Source organism: Hemibagrus wyckioides, linkage group LG11, assembly GCF_019097595.1.
Source record: "Hemibagrus wyckioides isolate EC202008001 linkage group LG11, SWU_Hwy_1.0, whole genome shotgun sequence".
NCBI lineage: Eukaryota > Metazoa > Chordata > Actinopteri > Siluriformes > Bagridae > Hemibagrus > Hemibagrus wyckioides.
In genome coordinates, this window is record NC_080720.1 from 3,270,852 (window position 1) to 3,285,851 (window position 15,000).

The 15,000-nt window shown below is 43.2% G+C and overlaps 1 protein-coding gene across 6 annotated transcripts in view; it reads left to right on the forward strand.

Annotated features, from left to right (window-relative positions):
* The window catches only part of opa1 (OPA1 mitochondrial dynamin like GTPase), a 59,728-nt gene extending 50,748 nt beyond the window's left edge, over nucleotides 1–8,980 (forward strand). For all 6 annotated transcript variants that reach the window (XM_058403224.1, XM_058403225.1, XM_058403228.1 and 3 more), the window contains 2 exons: nucleotides 6,555–6,627; nucleotides 6,730–8,980. In XM_058403224.1, coding sequence (XP_058259207.1) covers nucleotides 6,555–6,619 — 65 coding nt within the window. In that variant the 3' untranslated portion in view covers nucleotides 6,620–6,627; nucleotides 6,730–8,980. The remainder of the gene's footprint in view (nucleotides 1–6,554; nucleotides 6,628–6,729) is intronic.
* Nucleotides 8,981–15,000: the final 6,020 nt, after the last annotated feature.

The following is a 15,000-nucleotide window of genomic DNA, read 5'->3' on the forward strand; positions in this document are numbered from 1 at the left end:
CTCTCTCTCTCTCTCTCTCATCCCCCAATTCAATCTCTCTCTCTCTCTCTCTCTCTCTCTCTCTCTCATCGCCCAATTCAATCTCTCTCTCTCTCTCTCTCTTTCTCATCCCCAATTCAATTTCTCTCTCTCTCTCTCTCTCTCTCTCTCTCTCTCTCTCTCATCCTCCCAATTCCATCCTCTCTCTCTCTCTCTCTCTCTCTCATCCTCCTAATTCCATCCTCTCTCTCCCTCTCTCTCTCTCCCTCTCTCTCTCTGAGTTTCTTGCACTCTGAATTTCTCTCCCTCTCTCTCATCCTCCCAATTCCATCCTCTCTCTCTCTCTCTCTCTCTCTCTCTCTCTCTCTCTCTTTCTCATCCTCCCAATTCCATGCTCTCTCTCTGTCTCTCTCTCTCCTCTCTCTCACACTCTCTCTCTCTGAGTTTCTTGTACTCTGATTTTCTCTCTCTCTCTCTCTCCCTCTGTCTCTGTCTCTCTTTCTCTGCCCCCCCCCCTCGACTGTCGACATGTCGGTTTACATTCCATCATCATCACGTCTCCTCTTTTCATCCCTCCTTCATCCCTCCTCCTGTCGTCTCCAGCTCGTTTTATCGTCTGGAGGTGAGATCGGTCTCCAGCGGCCGTGTTTGATTGTTTTCATGTCTGAGATTTCACAGAGCCTCACTCCGACACTGTATTTTTTCCCCTAAAGACCTGGAAAAGAAAACATTCCCACATTTTCTTTTTTTTTCTTTTCTTTTTCTTTCTTCTCCCTTTTGGCCCTGGTGGTTGATGGGAATGATGGGAATGTGTTCCAGAGCGCGTGGGATTGAGATTGGGATTGAGTTTCCTTCACTTCACCAGTCCTCATCCGGCTCCTGGGCGGTATATCCCACATGCCCTGACTGAGTCTCTCTTTCTTTCGTTCTTTCTTTCTTTCTTTCGTTCGTTCGTTCTTTCTTTCGTTCGTTCTTTCTTTCTTTCATTCTTTCTTTCTTTCTTTCTTTCCGCCTTGGCCACACTGTTTCTCAGTGTAATTACACGTCAATTAAAGGCTTTCTCCAGCCTTTCTCCCCGTGCTGGCCCACGAGGCTTAGAGCTCGGTAAGAGCGCCGCTGAAAGAGATATCATTTCATGTGGAGATCAGGCAAGAGCCTCTTTTTCAAAAGAAGGGATTGAGAAAGAAACCCTGAAAGAAGGAGGGGGAAAAAAGAAAAAGAGGTGGGGTGGGGGGATACAGGGGCAAAGGATTATGGGAATATTCATGAGCAGATAAAGAGATGGGACTCATGAATGGATGTGTCCAGCAGATCATCTCTTAGGTAAACAGCAGCATAAATGGAGTTCAGATCCCGCACCCGGACGCCCGGGACCGGCCGACTGTCCGCTTCTGTGTCCAGCGTCACGTTTCCATCAGGCTGAAAAGAAAAGCCGGCGTCGTACCGTCCTTTTACACTCGGGACAAACAGATGGTGAAAAGAAATAAAAGTCTGTTTCTCACACTCGCCTTAAGCCAAAACACACACGCAAATGTGTCCTCCGTCCCTCAGAGCGCCTTCTGTGGGGTTTAATTCCCAAACTGAAAGAGTTTAAAATGTGTGTGTGTGTGAGAGTGTGTGTGTGAGAGTGTGTGTGTGAGAGTGTGTGTGTGAGAGTGTGTGTGTGAGAGTGTGTGTGTGAGTGTGTGTGAGAAACACAAGTCAAAGTGTAAAAGTTCCTGAACCTACATGAGGTAGTGTAACTGTTGTACTGTTACAGGAAACTGTTCAGCATTGTTTTATTCCTCTTTTCCCTCTCTCTCTCTCTCTCTCTCTCTCTCGCTCTCTCTCTCACTTTCTCTCTCTCTCTCTCTCATAAAGTTAGCAGTAAAGAAAGAGTGACATTGGAGACTCCTTCCTTTATGGAAAATTGTGATGTTTCAGACATTTCCTGTAGACATTCCTGTGAAGGAGCCGTTAGTGTAACGAGCGTGTTTGTGTGAAATAAATGAACACCTTGTGTCCAGTCAGAGTTGAGGGCAGAACTGCGTGTGGCATGTTTTTTTACGGCTAGTCGAAGTCATTTTTCAGCAGCGCTCACGCTCGCTATTCATCACGGTGAACCCAATTTTTCCCGAGTTTAAGGTGTGGGGAATTTTCTGTTCCTGTGGTTCTCTCGTGGGAATCTTGCGTTTCAGCTCCTCCCCTGTCCCATCCTCGTGTCCTCTCTCCGTCCTTAACGCCTTCATTCCTCTCCCTCACCCCCCTCCTTCACCCCCCTCCCTAATCTCCAGCATCTCCCTCTTTCATCTGCTCCGTATCAAAAACCCCGGTCTTTTCCTCTGCTACCTGCCAGAAAAGTGTGTGTGTGGATGTAAAAGTGTGTGTGGAGTTGTGTTTCAGAGCTTTTGTCCCCCCCCCCCCCACCCCCCACCCCACACACACGTGTATGCACGGGGCACGAGGGCTCGGGGTGTTGGATTTCAGACCACAGAGGTGTCCGAGCGTCCACAAAGGCTTTCATCCCTCACCTCTCAGCAGAAAGGGGAACCCCGGGACCGTATAACAGTTATAAAGCGGCTGCACGAGCCTCGCACCGCAGTATTGCATTACACACACACACACACACACACACACACACACACACACTCTGCTCGTCCATGTGGAAAAGCCAAGTTGAACCACTGTGGTTAGTTTATGTGTGACACAAAAATGTGCAGATTTCTTTTTTTCTTGAACCTTTCACTCACACATTTAATCATAATTTTCTTATTTTATTTTATCTTATTTTTTTATTTAATTTTTTTGTTTATTTATTTATTTTTAACTTTACTAAAATGGTGTCTGTTATAGAGAAAATGTTCTATTTTTATTTATTTATTTATTTGGCTCATATTATTATTTTTCCTGATTTCAAGAAAGCAGTCTGTCTCCACAAGCTCAATTTGTCTGTCCAAAAAAAATTACATTGGAGCAAAAGTAATGGCACCCTTTACAAAGAAAACCTGTTATTGTGTGTCTGTGGAAGAGAGTTATTGTGTGTCTGTGGAAGAGTGTTATTGTGTGTCTGTGGAAGAGAGTTATTGTGTGTCTGTGGAAGAGTGTTATTGTGTGTCTGTGGAAGAGAGTTATTGTGTGTCTGTGGAAGAGTGTTATTGTGTGTCTGTGGAAGTGTGTGTCTGTGGAAGAGAGTTATTGTGTGTCTGTGGAAGAGAGTTATTGTGTGTCTGTGGAAGAGTGTTATTGTGTGTCTGTGGAAGTGTGTGTCTGTGGAAGAGAGTTATTGTGTGTCTGTGGAAGAGAGTTATTGTGTGTCTGTGGAAGAGTGTTATTGTGTGTCTGTGGAAGTGTGTGTCTGTGGAAGAGAGTTATTGTGTGTCTGTGGAAGAGAGTTATTGTGTGTCTGTGGAAGAGTGTTATTGTGTGTCTGTGGAAGTGTGTGTCTGTGGAAGAGAGTTATTGTGTGTCTGTGGAAGAGTGTTATTGTGTGTCTGTGGAAGTGTGTGTCTGTGGAAGAGAGTTATTGTGTGTCTGTGGAAGAGTGTTATTGTGTATCTGTGGAAGTGTGTGTCTGTGGAAGAGAGTTATTGTGTGTCTGTGGAAGAGTGTTATTGTGTGTCTGTGGAAGTGTGTGTCTGTGGAAGAGAGTTATTGTGTGTCTGTGGAAGAGTGTTATTGTGTGTCTGTGGAAGTGTGTGTCTGTGGAAGAGAGTTATTGTGTGTCTGTGGAAGAGTGTTATTGTGTGTCTGTGGAAGTGTGTGTCTGTGGAAGAGAGTTATTGTGTGTCTGTGGAAGAGTGTTATTGTGTATCTGTGGAAGTGTGTGTCTGTGGAAGAGAGTTATTGTGTGTCTGTGGAAGAGTGTTATTGTGTATCTGTGGAAGTGTGTGTCTGTGGAAGAGTGTTATTGTGTGTCTGTGGAAGAGAGTTATTGTGTGTCTGTGGAAGAGAGTTATTGTGTGTCTGTGGAAGTGTGTGTCTGTGGAAGAGAGTTATTGTGTGTCTGTGGAAGAGAGTTATTGTGTGTCTGTGGAAGAGAGTTATTGTGTGTCTGTGGAAGAGTGTTATTGTGTGTCTGTGGAAGTGTGTGTCTGTGGAAGAGAGTTATTGTGTGTCTGTGGAAGAGAGTTATTGTGTGTCTGTGGAAGAGTGTTATTGTGTATCTGTGGAAGAGAGTTATTGTGTGTCTGTGGAAGAGAGTTATTGTGTATCTGTGGAAGAGTGTTATTGTGTGTCTGTGGAAGAGAGTTATTGTGTGTCTGTGGAAGAGAGTTATTGTGTATCTGTGGAAGAGTGTTATTGTGTGTCTGTGGAAGTGTGTGTCTGTGGAAGAGAGTTATTGTGTGTCTGTGGAAGAGTGTTATTGTGTGTCTGTGGAAGAGAGTTATTGTGTATCTGTGGAAGAGAGTTATTGTGTGTCTGTGGAAGAGAGTTATTGTGTATCTGTGGAAGAGAGTTATTGTGTGTCTGTGGAAGAGAGTTATTGTGTGTCTGTGGAAGAGTGTTATTGTGTGTCTGTGGAAGTGTGTTATTGTGTGTCTGTGGAAGAGAGTTATTGTGTGTCTGTGGAAGAGAGTTATTGTGTGTCTGTGGAAGAGTGTTATTGTGTGTCTGTGGAAGTGTGTGTCTGTGGAAGAGAGTTATTGTGTGTCTGTGGAAGAGTGTTATTGTGTGTCTGTGGAAGTGTGTGTCTGTGGAAGAGAGTTATTGTGTGTCTGTGGAAGAGTGTTATTGTGTGTCTGTGGAAGTGTGTGTCTGTGGAAGAGAGTTATTGTGTGTCTGTGGAAGAGAGTTATTGTGTGTCTGTGGAAGAGTGTTATTGTGTGTCTGTGGAAGTGTGTTATTGTGTATCTGTGGAAGAGAGTTATTGTGTGTCTGTGGAAGAGAGTTATTGTGTGTCTGTGGAAGAGAGTTATTGTGTGTCTGTGGAAGAGTGTTATTGTGTATCTGTGGAAGAGAGTTATTGTGTGTCTGTGGAAGAGAGTTATTGTGTGTCTGTGGAAGAGAGTTATTGTGTGTCTGTGGAAGAGAGTTATTGTGTGTCTGTGGAAGAGAGTTATTGTGTGTCTGTGGAAGAGTGTTATTGTGTGTCTGTGGAAGAGTGTTATTGTGTGTCTGTGGAAGTGTGTTATTGTGTGTCTGTGGAAGAGAGTTATTGTGTGTCTGTGGAAGAGTGTTATTGTGTGTCTGTGGAAGTGTGTGTCTGTGGAAGAGAGTTATTGTGTGTCTGTGGAAGAGTGTTATTGTGTGTCTGTGGAAGAGAGTTATTGTGTGTCTGTGGAAGAGAGTTATTGTGTGTCTGTGGAAGAGAGTTATTGTGTGTCTGTGGAAGAGTGTTATTGTGTGTCTGTGGAAGAGAGTTATTGTGTGTCTGTGGAAGAGAGTTATTGTGTGTCTGTGGAAGAGTGTTATTGTGTGTCTGTGGAAGTGTGTGTCTGTGGAAGAGAGTTATTGTGTGTCTGTGGAAGAGAGTTATTGTGTGTCTGTGGAAGAGTGTTATTGTGTGTCTGTGGAAGTGTGTGTCTGTGGAAGAGAGTTATTGTGTGTCTGTGGAAGAGAGTTATTGTGTGTCTGTGGAAGAGTGTTATTGTGTGTCTGTGGAAGAGTGTTATTGTGTGTCTGTGGAAGAGAGTTATTGTGTGTCTGTGGAAGAGAGTTATTGTGTGTCTGTGGAAGAGTGTTATTGTGTGTCTGTGGAAGAGTGTTATTGTGTGTCTGTGGAAGAGAGTTATTGTGTGTCTGTGGAAGAGAGTTATTGTGTGTCTGTGGAAGAGTGTTATTGTGTGTCTGTGGAAGAGAGTTATTGTGTGTCTGTGGAAGAGAGTTATTGTGTGTCTGTGGAAGAGAGTTATTGTGTGTCTGTGGAAGAGAGTTATTGTGTGTCTGTGGAAGAGAGTTATTGTGTGTCTGTGGAAGAGAGTTATTGTGTGTCTGTGGAAGAGAGTTATTGTGTGTCTGTGGAAGAGAGTTATTGTGTGTCTGTGGAAGAGAGTTATTGTGTGTCTGTGGAAGAGTGTTATTGTGTGTCTGTGGAAGAGTGTTATTGTGTGTCTGCGCATGATTTTGGAGTAGTGGAGGAAACCAGAGAACCAGGAGAAAACCCTGAAGCACAGGGAGAACATACAAACTCCACACACACAGACACACAAACCCCTAACCCTGAATGCGTGAGATGGATGGGTGGATGGATGGATGGATGGGTTGGTGGGTGGGTGGATGGATGGATGGATGGATGGATGGGTTGGTGGATGGATGGATGGATGGATGGATAGACGGCTGGACGGACAGATAGACAGGTAAAATGAATGTGCTTAATATAAATGTGTTTTCCGGAGTGTGTTCCCAGTCCTCTCTCTCTCTCTCACACTCCTCCATCAGGTTTAATCTTCTCCTCCGCTCTGATTTGCATAGTGCGAGTCTTAATTGGTCGAATTGACCAGGAGCTAAAAGATCAGGTTGACTCAGATTTCAACAAGTACACTAATTGGTGAGCAGCATGTTGGCAGTCACTGGGGGGTAAACACAGCCAAGGTCAGAGGTGTGTGTGAGTGTGTGTGTGTCTGTTTGCTGTAATGAAATGTTTCTGTTTTTCGCAGAAAAAGTACGAGAAATCCAGGAGAAACTTGAAGCCTTCATAGAAGCTCTTCACAAGGAGAAGTAGTGCAGCAGGTTCGAGGTTTCTCTCTCATGCTGATGCATGGTGATCTAAATATATGTAAATAAATATTTCAATAAATTTACATCTTTAATACGTTCTGCTCTCCGTTCCAGACACTGCAGACGCCCTCAGAGACAAATGCACTGATCCAAGACTTGCTGCTTTCCTCCTGCTTTTAAACTTTGCCCAACACACACACACGCAAGGCCAGACAGAATCGTTAAATCTCCGCCCCCTTAGTGTGTAAGAACCGGTTTATGTTCCGTCACACGGCTCAGCTTCACCCTGTCCTCCCGCAGCGTCTGGTCACCAACGTCTGACCCGAGCATCAGAGACGCATTATATACAACACAGACAAGCAAAGAGAGACGTAGAGAGGGACTGACACACACACACAGAGGAATGTACACATAGATAGCTGGACAAACACAACACACACAGACAGATGGACATACAAACTTACACACACACTGATGGACTGAGAGACATGCACTCACAGACAGACAGATGTACAAATGTTCTCTCTCTCTCTCTCTCTCGAACACACACACACACACTGATGGACTGAGAGACATGCACTCACAGACAGATGTACAAATGTTCTCTCTCTCTCTCTCTCTCAAACACACACACACACACACACACTGATGGACTGAGAGACATGCACTCACAGACAGACAGATGTACAAATGTTCTCTCTCGAACACACACACACACACACACACACACACTGATGGACAGTGAGACACCCTCAGACAGATGTACAAACTTACACACACACACTGATGGACTGAGAGACATACACTTACAGACAGACAGAGGTACAAATATTCTCTCACACACACACACACACACACAGACTTACAGTCTTATACACACACACACATATATACAGATGTACATAAAGTGAGATGTACACAGATAGAGACAGACAGCTTGTGTGTGTGTGTGTGTTGTCTCGTCTCCCTTCATCATGAGCCCTCCTGCTTCACCTCACACACTGCTCGTATCCCAGAGCCGGAGCGCTCCACGTTTTTTTCCTCATTTTATTTCAGACCTCGTGCACTTTTTTTTGGCCCAGCGTTCACTCCGTGGTTAACGAGCACGCAATTAACCTCGGACCCACACACACACACACACACACACACACTGTAGGTGACACGACACCGAGCTCTAAGGCCAGTGTAAGGTTTGTGTAATTAGCATGTCCTTTATTTAAAAAGTATTAAAAATAAAGCACTTAAACGCAACAGCTTCCTGCAGAAAGAAATGGTTGTGTTGCAGAAATGTTTCCTAGCGCTTAATTCCACTTCACTCTCAATTCATATCAATCTGCCTCTGTAATGACATCATCTCACCCCCCTTTACTATTTTACCCTCCATTCCACTCATCTCGTGCTTAACATTCATCCCAACCTCATGGAGGAGTGTCTCTCTATTCCACACACACACACACCATATGTATAAACAGGTGAAAACACACCGTGTGTAGAAGTGTTTCACATCTGGGAGTGTATACACACCGTGTGCACATGGAGGAGTGTATACACACACACTGTGCACATGGAGGAGTGTATACACACACACTGTGCACATGGAGGAGTGTATACACACACACTGTGCACATGGAGGAGTGTATACACACACTGTGTGCACATGGAGGAGTGTATACACACACCGTGTGCACATGGAGGAGTGTATACACACACACTGTGCACATGGAGGAGTGTATACACACACACTGTGCACATGGAGGAGTGTATACACACACACTGTGCACATGGAGGAGTGTATACACACACCGTGTGCACATGGAGGAGTGTATACACACACACTGTGCACATGGAGGAGTGTATACACACACACTGTGCACATGGAGGAGTGTATACACACACACTGTGCACATGGAGGAGTGTATACACACACACTGTGCACATGGAGGAGTGTATACACACACACTGTGCACATGGAGGAGTGTATACACACACACTGTGCACATGGAGGAGTGTATACACACACACTGTGCACATGGAGGAGTGTATACACACACACTGTGCACATGGAGGAGTGTATACACACACACTGTGCACATGGAGGAGTGTATACACACACACTGTGCACATGGAGGAGTGTATAAGATCATGGCTGGGTGATGACAGGCTCGGATCGGCGCCACGCTCAGAACAGTACAGAAGTGAAAATATCCAGAACCTTTATTTCTCCTGTGGTGTAGATTGTAATGTTTGCATGTCCTGTGCCTCGGGTTTATTTATTAAATTAGTGTTGAAGGTGAAATAAAATGGATATTAATTCAAAGCTTTTGGATTTTCGACTCGTGGAAATAAAAAAATATTAAATATTTAACGTTCTTATTTTTATTTTCTTTCTCTTGCTCTCTCTCTTTGTCTCTCTCTCTCTCTCTCTCTCTCTCTCTCTCTCTCTCTCATTCCATCTTTTTCTCTCTCATCCCCATTCCACCTTCTCTGTCTCTGTCTCTCTGCCCCCCCCCTTCTCTTTCTTTCTCTCATCCCCCCATTCCCTGTCACTTATATAAAGTTAGCAGTAAAAAAGTGACACTGGAGACTCCTTCCTTTATGGAAAATTGTGATGTTTATCACAGACATTTGCTAATAAAATATAAATATAATAAAAAAAATATAAAATATATTTAAAAGTATAAAATATTTAATGTCTTTATTTTTATTTTTTTTTCTTCCTGTTTGGATCCGTTTTAGCTGTGTTAAAAATATATAAAATAAAAAAATAAAATAAATAAACTAAAATATTAATCTATAATTATTTTATGTTTATTAGTGATGTACAAAAATAAATAAATAACAAAATAAGTAAATAAAATGTGTCCTTAATTAAATTCATATGTTCATTTTTTTAAATAAATGTACCTCTTTCCATGCACCCATATATGTATTTATATTGTGCTATATAATGCATTCATAAGGCATTGTTCAGCTTGTTATAATACATTATGCTCAGAATGATGTCATAAGACATCCTTACTTGTACTAAAGAAACCCGGGTCTAAATTTTAAAGAGAAAAAAATCCCAGAAAAAACCCCAAACCCCATATATATATATATATATATATATCAGTCCCTCAAGGATTTGGTAAGAAATTAAAGTCGAGGATCTTTGGAATTTTTGAAAATGGACGCAGATCCGTGTCGTGTGACGTCATGACAACATGTGCTCAGCTCGTCCAGTTCACGTGTGTGGGACGTGAGTAGAACTCTCTCTCACAGGAAGTCATTACACGTGTCTTCACCTGGACGAGTTTGAAAGAAGAATCTTGTCCTCGTGATTTCAGTAATTCACAAAAATCTCTAAGATGCATCGCAACTTTTGAAGAAAAAAAAAAGCCGCAAAATCGCACATTTTTGGCCTCATCTATAATAAAGACTTTCCTTTATACATGCAGTGTATAGAAACATTTATAACAATATTTATAACATGAGTACATTCATAGGTGATGTACAAAGCTCTCAAAGCTTGTTACAAACCTCAAAGAATCTCTCTCTCTTTCTCTCTCTCTCTCTTTCTGTCTGTCTCTCTTTTTCTGTCTCTCCCTGTCCTTCTATCTTTCTTTCTCTCTCTCTCTCTCTCTCTCTCTCTCTCTCGTCACGTGATGATCATGAAGATGACCACGTTTGGGAAAAAATCCTCCACAACCTATTTACTGTTTTAGAACTCTTTATGTTCAGGTGTATGCTGAATAGTGTGTGTGTGTGTGTGTGTGTGAGAGAGAGAGAGAGAGAGACATGCTCAATGGTTGTTACTGGTATAGTCTATACATTCACTGCCATCCTGTCCAGTAAAAAATGGTTCCTTTACATAAATCTGCTCCGGGACGTTAAATGTAATTATAATCGGATAAAAAACCCTGCACTGAACTGTTAACCATTAAAAGCTGTAATCGTGGGAATGTTGCTGTGGTTTATGAGGAATAAAACACTTGCTGTTAATGGGGGAATAATTGACTTGAAGCAGGTGATGGTCGTTTAGCTTTATCGCACCTCAGTGGCGTTGATTACTTTCCTTTTAACGGCGTGACACTGAGCGTGTTTTCCTTGTATATGATTTAGATTTAAGAGTGAGTTGGAAGAACGACATCACGCTTAAATCTTTGGGTTCTTTGTACATGTTTAAACATTGAATACATGTTATTATAAGTGTTGGAGGTTTGGGATGGCCTAGTTATTGAAAAGGATTGTGTGTGTGTGTGTGTGTGTGTTAGCGTTAGCGTGCAGAGATCTGTGTTAGTGAGGTACATGTCCTGCAGCTAATGAAGCGGTGTGAATATGAGCCGTGGTGTGTGTAAGTGTGGGGTTGCTGAATAAAACAGGGGGCTGAGAGGTCTTTAACTCCTGGGCATCATCTCACGTTTCACAAGGGTTTGATTGTTCCTGGCATCGCAACATGGCTAGAGGGGGGCAGAGGCAATCGAGGGGGTGGGACGTGACGTGCGGAGAGGTTTGGTGGATTTCGGTTTCCTTCTTTCTAGTCTTCGTGACTTCACATCTCCAGCACCTGAGGGGTCGTACACATACATATATACATAGGTGGTATACATATAGGATTCTCCCAGCCTTGATTGGCCGCTTCCTTGCTCCTCCAGAGAACGCTAATATATTCCCGGTTTGGGAGTAGAAGTGAGGAACTGGAGGCGTTTTTTTCGAGAAAGAGACCTTAACCTAATGACTCTGTACGGTCTCAATAGAGCAGAGAAAGAGAAGTCAACCTCCAGCAGAATGCCTTTGTGCTATCAGATAACCGGCTTCTGAGGAGGGGGAGGACACACTATATGGCCATTAGCATCTCCAAAGGCCGTCACGTTGACTAATAGCCCAGGCCACAGCGCTACACTGGCTCAGTTTGTGTTTTGCTCCATTATATGAGCGACACAAAAGAGCCAAAGACTGGTAAAGACCTGTCAAATGTGCCACCGCTGCCGACGTTCACAAAGCTTTATTTCTTCCCCGGCCAAAAGGACGGACTTGTTCTTTTTCTGACTCTTTCTTTCACTTTCCTCCCACCCTTCTTTTTTTCGTCCAGGGGGTTGCGTTGAGGGTGGGCAGAGTGAGTGAGTGAGTCGGCCGGTGAATAAAGCTTGGGAAAAAGAAATAAATTCGCTAGTGCTCGGGCAGTTTTGGTCATGTTACCATTTGTTCGCAGGCTTGTCTTTGGCAGCAGGTCTTCCCCCTTGGGCTTTGCCACGTCTCCGTCCCATGCAGGAGGCAGTTGATGAAGGGCGGTGTGAGGGCAGGGTTCAGGGGTTTTATATGCCACCCACAAAGATAAGATCAAAAGCAGATAACTAGATTGACTTGTTTAACTGCAACACATTTTTATTCTTATTTATTTAGTTTTAATTTCAGGTCTCTGACTCTGAAATATCAACCACAATGCAGCGATCAAACGGGATTAGTGGGAATCTCTCGTGTTATCCCGGGGAACAATGCGAGGATTTGACACGTCTGGGATTTTTTTTTTACAATATCAATTACTCATTCATTCACTCTTTCTTGTGTTGTAGCAGATTCTATAAGTACAGTATTTATCCATCCATTCATCCAGTGCTTTCTTGACTCTTCTTTCTTGACTTGTTTCTTTCAAAACAAGAACTGTTTGAAATGTAAAATTGGGAAAACGTTGAAGTTGGGAGCAACCTAGCACTCACTGGACTTGGTCTTGAATAGCTTTACAAACACCCGGGCATGTCTGTTTTATTTACTTTAAAAGCAGGAAATGATTCATCCTACTTGAAGACTGGAAACGTCCCACTTCCCAGTTCTCTCTTGGACACCAACATAGCATAATGGCAGTTAGTGCTCAGGAAGGTTTGACCTTCACTCTGATGTCCTTAGAAACAAGCATTCAAGGTTTCCTGAGATGACTACATGTTTTCCTTACCCTTTTATGAACAAACAGTGCTAGAGCCACAGTACTATAGAAAGTATCAAGACACTGGATCCCCTGCACAACTGTCCTAAATGCAACAACTGTCCTAAATGTGACAACTGTCCTTTGCCAGTTTCTGACATGGCCATATTGGACATGTAAGCCAGCACTCTTGACAAAAATTGGCTTCAAATTGGCTAGTAGGGATCTACCCGAGGCCAAGCTGAAAAATTTAGAGTTTATATCAAGAGTTAAAGAGTTTAGATCATAAGCTAGATCCTTAGCTTGAATTTAAATAAACCACAACTCTTTAGTGGTTTCCCCATTTCCAGTTTTTTGGACCAACCATCAAATGACGGATCATCTCTGCCAGATTTTCCATTATATGATCCTTCATTTATTGTACAGTTGTGTCTCAGGGACCTGGTGTCTTGGTACAGTTCCTTTGCTTGTAAAGAATAATGAGATTTCATCAGTACCTCTTTCCTCTCGACTGGCTGAGTCGACACTTTTTCCCCCTCTTTCCGTCACTGTGCTGTTGTCTTGCCTGAGAAAGCAACAGGCTGCATTCTCCCTTTACTTTACTGTCCCCTGAGCTGGATGCTCTAAAGGACAGAGAGAAACCCGCAGCACAATTGTCTATTGTGTGCATTATGTTTTGAGGCATCTTCCCATTGCTGCTGTGGGGTCCAATTCCCTCTGCTGAATTAGGCCCATGGGGATTTTGGCTGAGTCACAAAAGGTCAGTTATCTCCCTTCCCCATCCCCCTGTCCTGCAACTCGACGTACACCATAAATTACTATAACCATTTAGCGTTGATATTAGCCCCCACTTGGCGCATTCACTCTTGAATACGTAAGGGGGATGAGTTGAATGGTCGTCCTGTGGATGCGGGACTTTCTCATGTGCTCGGATCATGTGATCCTGACTGGGCCAGGAGCTCCTTTCTTCCTCACCCTTCATCTGAATGGGTAAAGTGGGAAAAATCAATAAGATGACCTCACCGTCTCATGGACTGGAATGCCATAAATGAATTAGGCCCTTTGTTGCTGGAATGAGGCGATTTAATGGATTCCTGATGGCAAATCTATATTTCGTCTCGCTAATCCCTCGAGCACGGCTGTTTTCGCGCAAGACAAAACACGTCTGTTTTATGTCGCTCATAAAGGAACGCCAAAGCTGCACTGTTAGGGAGGTTTAATTTAACACGCCAGCCATGCTCCGGCAAGGGAGGTAAACACAGCCAGGCTTTGAAACGGAGAATGACAAAGATAAGGCTTGTTGCCATGGAAGACAGATCCGCAACAGAGTCCTTCTTTTTTTTGGCCTTGGCAACTCCAGGCTGGGTGAGTTTGCATGGACTTAGGGGGATTACTGGGGTATTCATAGCAACCTCAGGGCCAGCAGGTGAGGTCCCCCTCGGCTTTCCTTATCCTTTAGGTAAACATGGCCGTTTGGGACCGAGCAGACAAGGCTGAGGAATCCGTTGCCAGGATGAAAGTGTATCCACGGGGTTGTTGATCCCTCCCTGCAGAGTGGTTCCTCTAGGGTCCTGCCACTTGTTCCGGCATGAGCGAATCCAAGGGCCGCATTCACTCTGTAAGTGGGATAGCGTGGCTGCACCAAGCGGAGTCTGGTGACATTACTTGACTGGCAAGAATGGTATCTTAGCAGACGCTAAAACCCTGCGCAAACAAGCTCAGGACTTTTTCATTGATGCCAGGCCTTTAGAGTTGGGGCTTTTTTTGCAGAATTGCCTACAATATCATTTGGTCTAACATAACAGCGCAATTTGTGGACAATTTTATTTAGTTCTATTTTAACTTTATCTCTCTTTCTTTTATACAGACAATATCTAATGGCTTTGATTTGCAAATTTGTAACCATACATCCAGCTGAATTTGCACTTACACAACTGATATGAAATCAAACAAGCATGCCTGTACATTTTGGTTCCACAGGAGAGTAGCTTTTGACGGGAACTGTATTCTGTTGGGTTTTTAGTTGTCCGCCAATTTGCATCCAATACCCTGCATGTTTGATTAGACACGACTGTTTTATTTACGAAGACATAAACATGTATTTATACGTCACCAAAATGAGGATGAGGTTCCCGTCTGAGTCTGGTTCCTTTCAAGTTTCAAGGTTTCTTCCTCATATCATCTCAGGGACTTTTTCCTCACCACCGTCGCCTCAGGCTTGCTCATTAAGGATAAATGTTAGAGATAAATAATAACTTAACTTTAAACTGTAAAGCTGCTTTGAGACAATGTCCATTGTTAACAGCGCTATACAAATAAATTGAATTTTGATGTCATCTATCTATTTCCTTTACATGGTCAATATATTCGAGATATAAATTTGAACAATTCACATGACGATCTTTCCTAGCATTTGTACCTGTATTTTATAACTTTAACTCTTTCCCAGAGGATCAGACTTGCGTCCAGAAAATCATTAATTTCTT